At 42.1% G+C, this 16,188-nt stretch overlaps 1 protein-coding gene across 10 annotated transcripts in view; it reads right to left on the bottom strand.

Moving 5' to 3' along the window:
* The window catches only part of astn1 (astrotactin 1), a 587,946-nt gene that overhangs the window by 273,726 nt on the left and 298,032 nt on the right, over nt 1–16,188 (bottom strand). For all 10 annotated transcript variants that reach the window (XM_085141198.1, XM_085141199.1, XM_085141203.1 and 7 more), the window contains one exon: nt 6,708–6,835. In XM_085141198.1, coding sequence (XP_084997324.1) covers nt 6,708–6,835 — 128 coding nt within the window. The remainder of the gene's footprint in view (nt 1–6,707; nt 6,836–16,188) is intronic.

Here is a 16,188-nt window from a genome sequence, read left to right as displayed (position 1 = left end):
CTATCCTCGGAAACGTAAAATGATTGGCTAGAATCTAAAGTGTATCACAGCTCAGGGAAAAAAAGCACCGAAATGTGCGCTGCTTTTCGGTCTGGTCACTACCGTTTATGTCAGAACCGGTGCCATCATGGCACCGGATACCGGTACCCATCCCTACTCACACACAGCCATTAGATCACCCGCCGCCCAACAGAACAACCTCAACCCGAATCACAAACCCCTGAGTGCTACAGCAACTTCTTCCACATTTCTTTCTAAATTTTGAAATGAAAACAAAGCTTAGCATTTAAGTCATAGTAAAAGAGTCTAACAGAAATGAATACAGTACCAAATATTATGATTATTGTTAAATAAATGTGTTTTTGTGCTCTGGATCTTTAGCTGATATTAGGCAAGTATACATGTGAGCCTTAACAAAGCGAATCTGACTAATCAGTGTAAGTCAGCTATGGCAGAGATCCAAAAATAAGCATTTCATAAGCAAGGTTTTAAGGCAGCATAAGGCAAGTTTCAGGAACACCCAGGACAGATTTTTGCTGCCTGACTTACTGGCACATCAGTCATAAACAAAGTTATGTAACATGGCAATGTTTAAAAAAATAATGACAGAAAAAAAAAGGTCTTTGGTCACAGAGATGATGAGATCTCTCAACAGTGAATGAAACACACTAACATGACAGGTAGCATTGCAAGACTACTGATTATTACACTGAACTGCACACTACTGTAAAATGTTTTCTGTACAGGCAAAAAGAAGTATAAGGCAAATGTGTACTCTTCTGCGTAACACATTTGTTCTGCCTGAAGCTCCACAGAGTGCATTTATGGACCACAAGTGATTGCTTGTCAGCTTTCATGAGGCATTTATGTGATGCTTGCATCATTTGTGACAAGGCGATGGAAGAGTATGCCAGTTTATTTAGAAACATCTTAAATATAAAAGAGCTTGAGGGTTATGCCTTCTTTTCTTATGACATTCAACACAGCAGCTACAACAGTGTTTTGAAGATGCTGTAAGAGACGTTGATAAGTTTGCCTGAGATATTGAGTCCATTCGTTATGGAGGTAGTGTTTTCAAAAACGAACAACTGGTCATGGAAAGTGACCTGAAATTAAGGATAAAGTCCGTTCAGAAGGTACAACAGAACAAAATTAGGTTCATATTGACATGACAGCATCACACAGTTGCAGCATCGCACAATTGGCTGCATATCCATGATACAAATGTCCCATTCTACCACCCAAAGGTGCTCCGTTGGATTGAGATCAGCTGACTGTAAATTGGGGCTGGTCAAGACATCAATTTGAGATCATTTGAGCTTTAGACATGGCATCGGGCAGAGATGGACATTGTCTGCAACATTACTCTGTGGCATTTAAATGGGTTAGTACTAAGAACCAGCCTGAACTGTTGATACAAGGCAGGATGGTCAATGCTTTCATGGGACTTAGACCAAACTCTGACCCTATTCTGTGAATTTCACGGTGGATTTATCAGGCCAGGCAACATCCATCCATCCATCTTCTTCCGCTTTATCCGGGTCCGAGTCGCGGGGGCAGCAGCCTAAGCAGAGAAGCCCAGACCTCCCTCTCCCCAGCCACCTCCTCTAGCTTGTCCGGGAGAACACCAAGGCGTTCCCAGTCCAGCAGAGAGATATAATTTCTCCAGCGTGTCCTGGGTCTGCCCCGGGGCCTCCTCCCGGTGGGACATGCCCGGAACACCTCACCCAAGAGGCGCCCAGGAGGCATCCTTGTCAGATGCCCGAACCACCTCAACTGGCTCCTTTCGATGTGGAGCAGCAGCGGCTCTACTCTGAGCCCCTCCAGGATGGCCGAACTTCTCACCCTATCTCTAAGGGAGAGGCCAGCCACCCTTCGGAGGAAGCTCATTTCTGCCGCTTGTATCCGCGATCTCGTTCTTTCGGTCACTACCCACAGCTCGTGGCCGTAGGTGAGGGTAGGGACGTAGATGGACCGGTAAATTGAGAGCTTCGCTTTTAAAATCAGCTCCCTCTTCATCATGACGGACCGGTGCAGCGTCCGCATCACTGCGGCCGCAGCACCAATCCGTCTGTCGATCTCCGGCTCCCTTCTCCCATCACTCGTGAACAAGACCCCAAGATACTTGAACTCCTCCACTTGGGGCAGGAACTCATCCCCAACCCGGAGTGGGCACTCCACCCTTTTCCGGCTGAGAACCATGGCCTCAGATTTGGAGGTGCTGATTCTCATTCCAGCAGCGTCCCACTCGGCTGCGAACCGTTCCAGTGTGAGCTGGATGCCCTAACCCGATGAAGCGAACAGAACCACATCATCCGCAAAAAGCAGAGATGAGATTCTGAGGCCACCAAAGCGAAAGCCCTCCGCCACTTGGCTGCGCCTAGAAATCCTGTCCATAAAAATTATGAACAGAACAGGTGACAAAGGGCAGCCCTGGCGGAGCCCATCAACAGGCAACATTTTTTCCAAATTTCTAATCCCATTTTGGTGACTTGTGTGAATTGTTAGCTGACATGAATGGCAGCTGAGAATCAGGATACTATGTATTATTATCATCTGCTTCAAGGTTCAGTACATTGTGCAAGTTATCTGAGTTACTGTTTGCTTCCTATCAGCTTGAAGCAGTTTAGCCATTCTCCTCAGACCTCTGGAACCAAGAGAACTGCCATCACAGGACATAGTTTTATATGTATTTTTTTCTCTGACCATTTACTGTAAACCCTGTTTCTTTTTCTTATTTTTGTCCCTAGCTGGCGGTCTGCAGGGGAGGTCAGCCACGAAGCCAATACGTCGCTGTGGGTGCCTTAGGGTTTCTATCTTGGTCAGCAATGCACTTCTAGGCCTTGTGATCTCTGGCCTTGAGGGTTAGACGTTGTTGTTTAAGATCATCTTCAATTTGCTTGATCCAAGTCTTCTTGGGCGCGTCATGCTTGATTCTCCAATGGGCGGGGCGCTGCTGCTGCAGAAGGCAATATGTCAGGCGATGGTTGCTCATGCCACAGATGTGGCCAAATCATTGCAGTCATTGCTTCTGGATCAGCACTTCCATCGAGTGTTGCTGGTGACATTGACTACATATCGTGCTGAGATGGGAAGGGAGGGACACTCGGAGAATCTGATGCAAATGGTGCATTTGGAAGACCTCGAGCTTGTTGAGGTTGTGCTTGAGGATGACCAAGGTTTCGGATCCATAGAGAAGAATGGGCAATCCCAGTGTGTAGTACAGGTGGATTTTGGTGATGAGGGTGACATTATCTTCTTCCAGACGCACCATTGGAGGGGCAACCTTCTCTGTAAACCCTAGAGAAGGTTGCCCCTTAAAATGGAGCATCAGAATGGAAAAGATCGGTGATTTAACTTCAGCAGACTGTCAGCATTGAGCTGCTGCCATATGATTTCCAGCACACATGATGAGTTCAGCTCTCTCCATGATAGATTTTGACTTCTTTATACAGTAAATCTATATATGTGGACCACCATATTGTACTTTCCAAATACCCCGAAGCATCAAGCATCAGTTCTTCTATCACTGGAAGAGAAAAGTGGGAAAACAGTTGTGCCCTAGAATATACTGTGTGCTTCTAAAGCACCATGCCGGATGCTTTGAAATGATATCTCAATTCATGATATTACTCTTCAGTAAAACCCACAGCCAAGACCCAATACAAAGGTGGAGGTGGAGAGGAGAAGTGCTGCTACATCGGACTGTGTTCTGGGCTACGTGCACTGCAAACCCAGGAGGAATATAGGGATAAAAAGGTTTGAGCTGTGCAGGCAGAAAGGAAGGCACAAAGAGGAGAGTGAAGGGCTTGGGGACTTGACAGTAGGAGATCCATTTAGATTATGCGGTTTTAATATCCTCTGAAGTTTCCAATAAATGCCAGTTGGAACCCGTGCTACACTGTTGTCATTTGATTGTCCATCACCTTTGCACACAACCTCGGATGATGCAGTTTTGAATTGCTGCCCTGACTGGCCTTGTATCACTGCCGTTATATCAACAACAAGTGATGAAGCCATCCTGCAATCTGCTGCTTTCTTCACTGTGAGGCAATTTAGAGACAGTTACCCAGGTGCCTGGAATAAGCTTAGCTAGCAAGCTGCCCGAATGAAGCATTCCTGGAAAAATACGCTGAAACATAATTATTAATTTCACACTGACTATTGTTGTAAAACATGAAGAAGAGAGTTATTACTTATACAGACAGGCAGATAGAGGATATCCCCTTTACTGCATCTGCCTACTCTTTACAAAATATCTGCACGTTCTACAGCTTAAATGCTAGCTCAGATGAAAAAAAAAGAAATGTTTTTCCAAAACAGAGTGGTGCTTTCAAGCTAACTTTTCTGTCAAACTGCTGTTTGCTGTTTTCCTTTTAAATTAGTCAATAAAGAAGTCGTGATTGCTCAGCACGATTTCAAAGATTTAAAGCTGTAAAACTAAGCTGGGCGAGAGAAAAAAAAGCAGTGAGGTCAAACTCTGTAGCTAATGAGGCGTCCAGATGGATGATACAAATTTTTGGCCTTCTGGAATTGCTTGATATACAGCAAGCCAAGGGGTTTTTTCTTCATGTTTTCTGTGTTCGCGGCAGCTGTTTCACACTGGACGGCTGCGCGCTGTTCAAACATGGAGCCATGTGCTGCATTGGTAATGACGAGAATAGAGCACGATGGCTTCTGGTACCGCTCACTAATGAATCACGGCAGTGGTGGCACAACCCACCAGCCTACCGCCTCCTCCTCACAGTTGTCAAATGAAAAATTATTTTGCTAATGTTCTACCTATTTTTCCTTCACATTCATTACTGACTTGAATCATGAACCACAGATTCAGAGTTTTCCCTGAGAAGTAGCCAGAAAACTTTTTGGGAGTTTTGTACAAGCTTTTCCACTCATACTATATTTTCTTTGTGTGGATTTTGCAAGCCCATACTGCAGCTGACAGCTGTCAGTTTTAAAAAAAAAAAGATAAATATGTAAGTAATTATTTAAGGATTGTGTTCGTGCATTTAAAACATAACAAGCTGGCTTTTGCTGGCAGTGTGTTTCCTGATAACTAAATATAATAAAATGCTGATGAGGGATAATAAAGCACAAGCTATGTTTTACATCGACAAATATGCAACATGGTAAATATCTCAGTTTAGTCCACAGAAAGAAAAACTTAAATCACTCTCCTCTCTTACATTATTCATGAGTTCAGATATATACAGGAACGTAAAGCAAGCAATACTTCAAAGAGTAAACACAGTTGGTCTGTTAACACCACCACTGAAGTGACTGTAGTAAAGACCTGGCAGAGCTTCTAAAGGAGAAATACAGTGTCTTGATGCATCATCATCATCCAGGAAAGTAAATCTCCAAAAGTTGATTCTGTTCATCTGGACGTAGCGTTTTGTGGGAGAAACGTTTCGTCATCATCCAGGTGACTTCTTCAGTCTCAGCTGACTGCAGGTTTCAATCTTATTAACAGGACATTTGCATAATGACTGAAACCAGCCCACTGAAGGAACAATGGGCTGGGAGGTCAGTCCTTAATTATGCAAATTCTCATGACCATTGATCAACAACCACTGATCAAAGCCCGCTGATCAATGGCCATGAGTACCATTCACAGAGAGTTGGGGAATGGCTGCAATCACTGTTTATAAGATTGGAAACCTGCAGTCAGCTGAGACTGAAGAAGTCACCTGGATGATGATGAAACGTTTCTCCCACAAAACGCTACGTCCAGATGAACAGAATCAACTTTTGAAGGAATACAGTGTTTTCAATTCAATTCAATTCAATTTTATTTATATAGCGCCAAATCACAACAAAAGTCGCCTCAAGGCGCTTCATAGATACAGAGAAAAACCCAACAATCATATGACCCCCTATGAGCAGCACTTTGGCGACAGTGGGAAGGAAAAACTCCCTTTTAACAGGAAGAAACCTCCGGCAGAACCAGGCTCAGGGAGGGGCGGGGCCATCTGCTGCGACCGGTTGGGGTGAGAGAAGGAAGACAGGACAGGAGGTTTTGTGATACCATTGGTTCCAGACTTGCATGACTGCAGAGTATTTCCACCCAAGTATCAAAAATAATCTTTATATTTAAAATTGTTACTTCTCCAACACATTTTGAGTCTTAGAAAATGCAGCAATATGTACAAACCAGCTGTAATTTCTAAAGACGTAATGCAATACCTCTGCACTGCAATTCAAAATAGCACAACAAGCAAGGCTTCAGATCTCGAACTGGAGATCCACCAATCCATTCTAAGCTCTAATACTGATCAGAGGTAAATTAATACGCTCTATTTCCTTCGCCTTACAGCTTTCTAAAAACTGTTAAAACAAAAAGTTTGAGACAAAGCATCAAAGTAACCCCAGTTAAAGTCAAAAATTATTGCAAACATACGCAGAAGAGCTGAGCCCAGGATATCAGAGGAATTATGGACAGTTCTGGAGGACATTATTTATGCCTAATGCATCCTAACTGTAGTTTTCTTGCCAAAACTGTTGCATTGTAGACAGCTTTACAGCAGGGCTTCAGTGCAATGAAGAAAAAAAGCTATTGGCTGAACATAAACCATTGTTTCCTTAATTTCTATGTGAGGTTTTATTTGTCATTTTGCTTCTTTGTTTGATTGAGGAAGATTTTCAACAGACCGGTGATAACAATGCTTTGTCACAGCTGTGCTAAAGTATGAAATATGGTTTCATACCTGTGAGGTATTCTGGGTCGGGCACAGGGTCTGACAGCTCCTCGTGGCATTGAGCCTCTGTTGGCACCGATGCCACCACCATGCCATCTGGGAGCTGCTGTTCGATGCCTCGGGCAAAGTTCTTCTGCCTGGTGTAAAGAGAGGTAATATAGAGAGCTCCAATTAAGAGACATCAGTGCTCAGTTGTTCAGCACGGGATGAAAAAGGGAAGAAAGGGAAGAAGGACAAAGAATGATGTGAAGGAGGTAACGGCAGCGTCATTGTCACATTTTGTAGTATTTAATGTATAAAAAAGGCAGCGAGTGAATCAGTTGGGAAAAGTTATCACAGGCGTTTTGTTCCAAATGTTCTGCTCTACCAACATTTTAACACACTGGACTAAACAAAGTATTGGGACACGCATCGTAGCTCTAATTTTAAAATGTGCAGCTCCGTAATCATTCAAGCCAAACTTCATCCTTTCAGTATTTATTTGGCCATGATGGACCAAACATTTGCATTTATCATTTGAATTAATGTGTGTTAGTGAGAGCGTGAAAGCACACCTCAAACCAGGCAGATACAATCTCAGTCCTAAACTTAGTGAAAGTTGCTGATGGCCTTAACTGACTGATTGTGGTGACTGTGTATGAATGCCATATTGTTACTCAATAACACACTTAAGAGTGAGTTTTTGTGTTCTCACTATTAATATTATATCAAATTGGGGCGGTAATCTTTTTTCACTGCAGTAATACTTTTACCTCGTGAAATATTTTCTTTACTCTGTGTTAATCGGGTGCTGTGAACGCTAACTAAGTCACTAATTACCTGTCTGAAGTTTGATGATGATGATTAAACTACTATTGCCAGAGGGTTTGCAGTTGCATGTGATGACTAATTAACATTATATAAGCTATAAATAGCCATAGAGGTGCTTAGCGCTTTTGTTTAAGACTTCTGTGAGTTTGATGTGGAGCCATTGTGATGACTTGTGGTGTTATTTGGTGCAGAAAATGTCCATTGTTATGTGGATTGTAAATAACAGAAATTTGCATAGTGAAAACACATTTGGTGTAATATGAATGGCCAAGGAGGAGCTCTTTATCAGCAGGAAAAGCTGCAAAACATATTAACACATTTAAAAAATGTATTCCCTCTTTCCCATTTCCCAAAACCATCCAGCGGGCTTTGGGAAGACTGGAATCTTTGTCCATTCTGACCCCCGGGACTTATGTTTGACCGCCTTTGTCATGGCTAGTGCTGTGGCAGGCAAGATGAAGGACCCAAAATGCAGGAATCAGAAACAGGAAGTAACTTAGGCGCAGCTTTATTGATGGAAACTCTTAAAAGAATAACCGTTATAAAAACAAACCAAAATCTCAAATGCAGAACTAGAACTAGACTGGGAACCTAGAAACTAAGAAAACTCATACTAGGAAAAACCATCCGGGACACAACAAGAGAACAGAGCAAAATGAGAGTACGATGCAATAACAAGGAGGGCATGACAGAGGACTAAAACACACGGAGGAATAATAAGGAAACAGGAGACAGTAGGGCGACACAGCTGGGTTTAATTAGGCAGGACGAGACAAAAAGAAAGCAAAACTAAATACACAGACAAAAGACGCGGACTTTCAAAGTAAAACAGGAAACACACCGACTTACAGATGATGGCTGTATTCCAATTCAGGGTCTGCAGCCTTAAAGGCCGCATTTTAAGGCCGATTACATCACAGCGACGCGACGAAGGCTGTCCCAATTCGAAGGCTGCTCGAAATGCGGCCCTCAAATGCGTCCTTAATTTCCCTGAATTTTAAGGACGTGGCGGTGTAGACTTCGTGGCCCAACATATCCCAGAATGCATAGCGCAGCGGTGGGTGTGGATAGTTTTGCCGAAAAAAAAACGGCGGATGAGGGACGCCCGAAGAGTAAACTTTAAGTAAGTACTGAATATTATGTCACTTATTTATGTGCAAATGTTTAATAACGAAGAACATTAAAACATTACTGTTGGCCACATGTCGGCAAAGTCATGTGACATTAGTGACGTTTGTACTAACTTGGTTTTAAAGCCTTTACTTTAAAATATACGCCGTTCAATAGCTGAGCTTAATCAGAGAATGATCAAAGCTCATGTAGAAACAAACAAATGAACAAAAGATTTTCTCCTTCATTTCTGTCAAACAAAGCTGTATGAAACGTTTCCAGCTGTTAGTATCATGGTTGCTAGGCAACCTGGGCAGCGCGACGGAGGCTAGACCGTCCCATTTCGCAAGCCTCACACTTCCGGCCTCAGCGGTCTATAAGTATGCAGCCCTTGAGGATCGTTGAGGCTGCGTACTTTAAGGCTGCAGACCCTGAATTGGGATAAAGCCACAGACTCAAACACATGGTTTCACACAGAAACATGACTGACTTGGAACCAGAAGGAACAGAGAGACTAAACTTAAGGATCAGAAATCACAGAACCATGAACCAAAAGACTGGTAACGATAAATCGTGACGTAATCAAAGCTTAATTATAATACAAAAATCAAAACACTTGGTCACCGACCAGGACCGTGACACCATAGATGTAGACTGAAGGTTTTATTCCTTTGCCATTTCTTTTCATTACACGTCACACTTAGCTCAGCTGTAATACCTTCAGAGGGACCTGATACAAACCAGGCTTCTGCTGCCACAATCATACATTTTCTTTGTTTGAATCCCAGGCTTTGTATTGTAACTTCCATCTATTCTTGATCTGTATCAGCCAGGATATGCTCCGGCAACCCCAATAATCCTAAATTGGTAGATGGAAATCTCTCTCTTCATGCTGCGTTGTCATTGGTTCATTAGTGAACATGGGTCGTAGCAGCAGACACATTTTGAGAATTTTGTTGCAGGCTCTCTCTGACTACAAGACAAGAGACAGCCTTTAAACTTTAACTTTTGTTGAGATTTGGCGCTATATAAATAAAATTGAATTGAATTGAATAAACTGGGCTTCACGATTCTACACAACTGTGAAAAAGCATTAAACTCATTCATGCAACAGCAATCCAACTTATTCTGAGCTGAAATGTGAGTGATGCAAATAAAGGAGGAATATAGCTTATCAATTATTCATTTAACTCTGGTATCAGATCGGTAATCTGTATCAGCAGATACCCAAAGAGATCCCGAGGTACTGCACTGGAAATTGCAGCAGGATGAATCCTCACACAGAAAAAGATGAAGCGCACAAGGCTGGCGACTAGAAGGACAACTCAAAGATAGACAAGTGTTTTTCATAACTGGCAGATTGTAAGGCAATACTTTCTGGCAGCTCGTTAGAGACAAATCAATAAATACTAATAATTATGGGAGAGTATGGGTGTGTGTTGAAGAGACAAAGAGTCACATTAAGCGTGTCATTTTTCATTATGTTTATTGTTCTGCTGCGGAGTGACTCATATTCAGTCTGAGAATTGATGTCCTCATTTGTCTGATGCTGCGAGTGACTCTTGGTTGAACTCACTCATTTCGTCCACTCCATTATTCCTTGTCTCGGTGCCAGTTAGGTTCACAACAAGGTTTTGCAGCAGAATGACTTCAATAAATCAGTGACCCAGGTCAATTAGGCATCTCGGGTTGGATGCTGAAAAAAATCAACGAAAAACATCTTTGTTTTTACTCCTGCAGGAATCCGCAGCCGACTTGGGCAACAAATCAGACGGTGTCTGTAATATGATTGGAGAAACTTGCCATCAAACAAAAAGCTTTTATTAATCCAGCAAGCACGGACTCATTAGCAGCTAAATGTGTCACTGAGTTCGTCAGCTGGTGGTAAACTTGGTCTGTCTGCTGTTTGGTGCTGTGCAGGTAGTGCACACTGGGTTTGCCAGAGCTTGTTGCTGGAAAAGGCTGCCTGTTGCCACGGTAAACAAGTTTAATGAGAGAGCTGACACTGAACCAAAACAGTCAAGCGTCAGACATAAAACTAACGCTATGAGCCAGACGATAGTAATCGGTGTAAAGTCAAGTCGTTTAAATTACTACAGGTACTATTTATAAAATACCAATTAGCGCAAGTTTAAATGACACTGTAATTTAGCTTGTGTTCAGACTGTCTAAACCACTGTAGATGTAAAAGCTAATGTGTCAGTTATCGCACCTACACAGGTACAGTCTGTGTGTCAGCCCTTTCACATTCCCAGGGCATCGAGTAATGTCATTTTGTCAGAGCTGGCAGTGTCACACCTCGGCACAAGATGTCCTTTAGTAGCTGTGAGTGACAAATCGGGTTATGTTATATAGAAGGACCAAGTCTGTCATTCCAACCTTGTCGTTTATGAAACTGCCTGGTTTAAAAGTGTTTTTGCATGTTTGTTTCTTTGTTCTCCCCCAAATCACAATCTTTGACTAAACCTAACAAAGTTTTTAAGCTTAACCAAGTCGTTATCAGTGCTTAAACCCATCGGCAAATGGAAATTAGAAAAACAAAACAAAAACACAAAGAAACAAACAGAGCATGAACCATGCCTCAGGAATTTGCAACTATCTGTGCAACCAATATTGCAGAGACTGTGAATGTTTCTGACAAAAGCTTCACTTTGTGAAACAACCACTACAACTTTCATGTCCTGGGGTCTTACTTTCCTATTATATGCCACATAGGCTTAATATTATTACCACCTGCCTAATATTGTGTTGGTCCACCTTTTGATGTTGAAACAGTGCTGTCCCATCAAGGCATGGACTCCACTAGACCCCTGAAGGTGTGCTGTGGTATCTGCACCAACATCAAGTCTTGGAAGTTGCAGGCTGTGGGCTCCATGCATCGGACTTGCTTTTCCAGCACATTCCACAGATGCTCGATTGGATTGAGATCTGGGGAATATGGAGGCCAAGTCCAACCTCAAACTTGCTATTGTGCTCCTCAAATTTTCAGGCCCCTCTTCTGTGGAACCAGCTTCCAGTTTGGATTCAGGAGACAGACACTATCTCTACTTTCAAGATTAGGCTTCAAACTTTCCTTTTTTCTAAAGCATATAGTTAGGGCTGGACCAGGTGACCCTGAATCCTCCCTTAGTTATGCTGCAATAGATGTAGGCTGCCGGGGATTCCCATGATGCATTGAGTTTTTCCTTTCCAGTCACCTTTCTCACTCACTATGTGTTAACAGACCTCTCTGTGTTGAATCATATCTGTTATTAACCTCTGTCTCTCTTCCACAGCATGTCTTTTATCCTGTCTTCCTTCTCTCACCCCAACCAATCACAGCAGATGGCCCCGCCCCTCCCTGAGCCTGGTTCTGCTGGAGGTTTCTTCCTGTTAAAAGGGAGTTTTTCCTTCCCACTGTCGCCAAAGTGCTGCTCATAGGGGGTCATATGATTGTTGGGTTTTTCTCTGTATCTATGAAGCGCCTTGAGGCGACTTTTGTTGTGATTTGGCGCTATATAAATAAAATTGAATTGAATTTAATCAAATCATTCCTGAACCATTTTTGCTTTATGGCAGGCGCATTATCCTGCTGAAATAGGCCACAGGCTCCAGAGTTAATACTGCCAACATGAAAAGTGCACACCGTCAGCAATGCTTAGGTAGGTGGTACGTGCAGGACCCAAAGTTTCCAGGTAAAACACTGCACAAAGCATCACACTGCCTGTGTCAGCTGCCTTTTCCCATAGTGTATCCTGGCTCCCCAGGTAAGTGACAGACACACACCCAGCCATTCCTATAATTCATCAGAGCAGGCCACCTTCTCCAGCATGGGCATCCTGACTGGTCTGTGGCTATGCAGCCTCATATGCAGCAAGCTGTGATGTGACACATTTTAATTAGAACCAGCTTTACACTTGGAGACACTCTGACCAAGTCACCTATTCATCACGCTTTGGCACTTATCAAACTCGCTCATATTCTTATGCCTGCCCATTTTCCCTGCTTCTCACACATAAACTCTGAGGACAAATGCTCAAATTCAAATGATGAAGAGATAATCAGTGTTATTCACTTCACCTGTCAGTGGTCATAATGTTATGCCTGATCGGTGTAAGTGCTTAGGGATTATAATTGATGACTCCCTCTCTTTTATAGCATGCATTCAGCAAGTGGTGAAAAAAGTCAAATCGATTTGGTTTTAACTTTCAAACAGAGACCTTTGAGGGAAGGAAGTTGCTTTCACTTTCATGTCGGTGCTGGATTATAGTGTTCCTATTTATATGCATCTGTTTTCACAGTGGTTACATATGCTGGATACTGTTTATCACGTAGCACAGAGGTTTTATTAGAAACCTTAAAGCTCTTTCTCACCACTCTGTGTTGTACGCATTTGTCATTTCATAGACTCAACCAGTGCACATTTGGTTTTTTAGGCTGATTTTGCATTGCTACTATCTTACTCACTCACATTCATTAAGTGTGGAAAGTTATTGTTACTGGTCCCAAAGGTCTGTCCTGAAGGTTTATGGTGAATTTGGAAAAAATGAGCGTTCAGATTTGTAACTGTGTCCTCGTGGAATCAACACGAACTTAAATTCATTATGATCTCCTCTTTAAGGAGATTTCAGGTAACCCGGAAGCAGTTACTTCAGGCTGAATATTAGTACCCGCCCCCTGTGTTTGTGCCCAAGACAATGACTTAGAGCGGCATTAAAATTAATAATTTTGGTTTATTTTTGGACTAATTCTTTTGTGCTTTTTCAATTCAGTTCAATTCAATTCAATTTTATTTATATAGCGCCAAATCACAACAAAAGTCGCCTCAAGGCGCTTCATAGATACAGAGAAAAACCCAACAATCATATGACCCCCTATGAGCAGCACTTTGGCGACAGTGGGAAGGAAAAACTCCCTTTTAACAGGAAGAAACCTCCATCAGAACCAGGCTCAGGGAGGGGCGGGGCCATCTGCTGTGATTGGTTGGGGTGAGAGAAGGAAGACAGGATAAAGACATGCTGTGGAAGAGAGACAGAGATTAATAACAGATATGATTCAATGCAGAGAGGTCTGTTAATACATAGTGAGTGAGAAAGGTGACTGGAAAGGAAAAACTCAATGCATCATGGGAATCCCCCGGCAGCCTACGTCTATTGCAGCATAACTAAGGGAGGATTCAGGGTCACCTGGTCCAGCCCTAACTATATGCTTTAGCAAAAAGGAAAGTTTGAAGCCTAATCTTAAAAGTAGAGATAGTGTCTGTCTCCTGAATCCAAACTGGAAGCTGGTTCCACAGAAGAGGGGCCTGAAAACTGAAGGCTCTCCCTCCCATTCTACTTTTAAATACTCTAGGAACAACAAGTAGGCCTGCAGAGCAAGAGCGAAGTGCTCTAATAGGGTGATATGGTACTACAAGGTCATTAAGATAAGATGGGGCCTGATTATTTAAGACCTTGTATGTGAGGAGCAGGATTTTGAATTCAATTCTGGATTTAACAGGAAGCCAATGAAGGGAAGCCAAAACAGGAGAAATCTGCTCTCTCTTTCTAGTCCCTGTCAGGACTCTTGCTGCAGCATTTTGGATTAACTGAAGGCTTTTCAGTGAGTTTTTTGGACATCCTGATAATAATGAATTACAGTCGTCCAGCCTGAAAGTAATAAATGTGTGAACTAGTTTTTCAGCGTCACTCTGAGACAGGATATTTCTAATTTTAGAGATGTTGCGCAAATGGAAGAACGCAGTCTTACATATTTTTGCAGTCTTTTTAATGTGTGTATTTGCTTCTGTGATACTAGTCTACTCAACTACTGTATTCCTGTCTGTCTTGGCCAGGACATTCTTGAAAATGAGAGGTTTTTGAATCTAAAGACTTCATTTAAAGGGTTTTATTACCTTGGATAAATAATAAGGGTTAAATGTGAATAAATAAGTAAAAAAATCATGTTTACGATGATGTTTTCAGCTGAGAGTTAAAGGTTACGGTCAGGGAGATTTTAAACACTGCAGGTGATGATAAATGGAAACACTCTCTTACTTAACAGCACAGACATCCTGACTAACACGGTTGGTTTGCGAAGGAAAAAAAGTTACCGACGGACGTGAGAAGCAAAGCATTTACTGTCAGAGTGCAGATATCTTCGGACGAGAGGCTCATTTGCTGCTGTTTATCTTGCTCTCAAATTTCAAATTACCACTTCCTGTATACTCCAAATATTTCCTGCTAGTAACCATATCTGACACGAAATATTAAATTAAGCAAATAAGATAGAGAGCATCTCACTTACACTAAATGGATGCTCTTCTCAGTTGCAGCCCCCTTTTACGTCAAGTGTAGATATATTAAAAAGAAGGGTGTAATAGCCTCGCGCCTTTAAAAGATTCATACCAGCAGCATGAAAGGTCCTCATGGTTCATACTGGTGACAGTTCTCCCATTAATATAAACTCTGCATAATGTACCATTTGATGCATGCGGAGATCTGGGCCTTAGTTGTCGAGGGGAAAAAAGCACAAATATTTACAGATCACAAACTGCTGCCTTCAGGAAAGTCACAGCGAATAACAGAAGCCACCAGTAGCTGTGTGGCCGTGCCGAACACCAGCATCCATGAAGCATTTTATTACAGTGGTCATTGTTTGGCTGGGGGTGCAACAGTATTAACCCTTTAAGACCTACCATAGAACCAAGTTTGCCAGAGCTTATATTATATTTTTACATGCTGTGGAGCCATTTTTGGGAGCATTTCAAGTTGCTATACATCAATACAACCATTACAGCCTAAATTTTAATAATATGTCTGCATTAAGTGCATAGTAATTACCTAAAATTGCAAAAAATGCAATAACCTACAAAAAAATTGAAAATCGTTTTTGTTTTTTTAACATATTTTTCTAGTTAGAGAAATTTAAGAGGCTTATCCCTCAAAACTGTAAACACAAAAAAGTTGCACAAAATAGTTTCCCACCACAGGAAATTTATTTTGAGTGTCTTCATAGTTTTATTTTTGAAATACACCAATTTTTCTACACTGCAGGAAAAACAAAAATAAATATTATAATGCAAATTTGCAAAAAAGCAGCATATGAATCAAAATTAACTATTTCCAGCAGTGCAATATGAGTCCTAAGCATCCCAGAAACCACACAGAAAGTCATAAAGTCAAACATAACTTTTAAAAACACCAGTATAGGCTCATGAGGCCCTGATGGTAAAAAAACCCCCTACATTTCCGCAAAATGACGTCACTTCCGGTTTCGGGCAGGTCATGGCGGACATGCAAAAGTTCGCGCTGATGGACGTAGGAAGTGTTACGAACAGCTGATCGGATCGGCAAAGCGTGTTTCTGGAATATTATGTTTTTGTTGCTTCAAGCGCTTTTTATGCAATTTTTGCAAAGCTATATGTGGAAGGAAACTGTGACCGAGGACAAGCTGATGGCATAAGATGTAAGTACAACTCCTCCGGTTTCATATGCAAAAAAAAATATTGCGCTAGCTTACGTGGTTGCAGAGCTACCGGGATTTAAAAATAGTTATGCAAAATGGAGCGTGCCCGCTCCGACCGGCTTTAAAGGGTTAAGTCGGCTGCTGG

This window comes from Neolamprologus multifasciatus, chromosome 18 (assembly GCF_963576455.1).
Source record: "Neolamprologus multifasciatus chromosome 18, fNeoMul1.2, whole genome shotgun sequence".
In the NCBI taxonomy this organism is placed as follows: domain Eukaryota; kingdom Metazoa; phylum Chordata; class Actinopteri; order Cichliformes; family Cichlidae; genus Neolamprologus; species Neolamprologus multifasciatus.
This window is presented reverse-complemented; position numbering and strand designations above follow the sequence as displayed.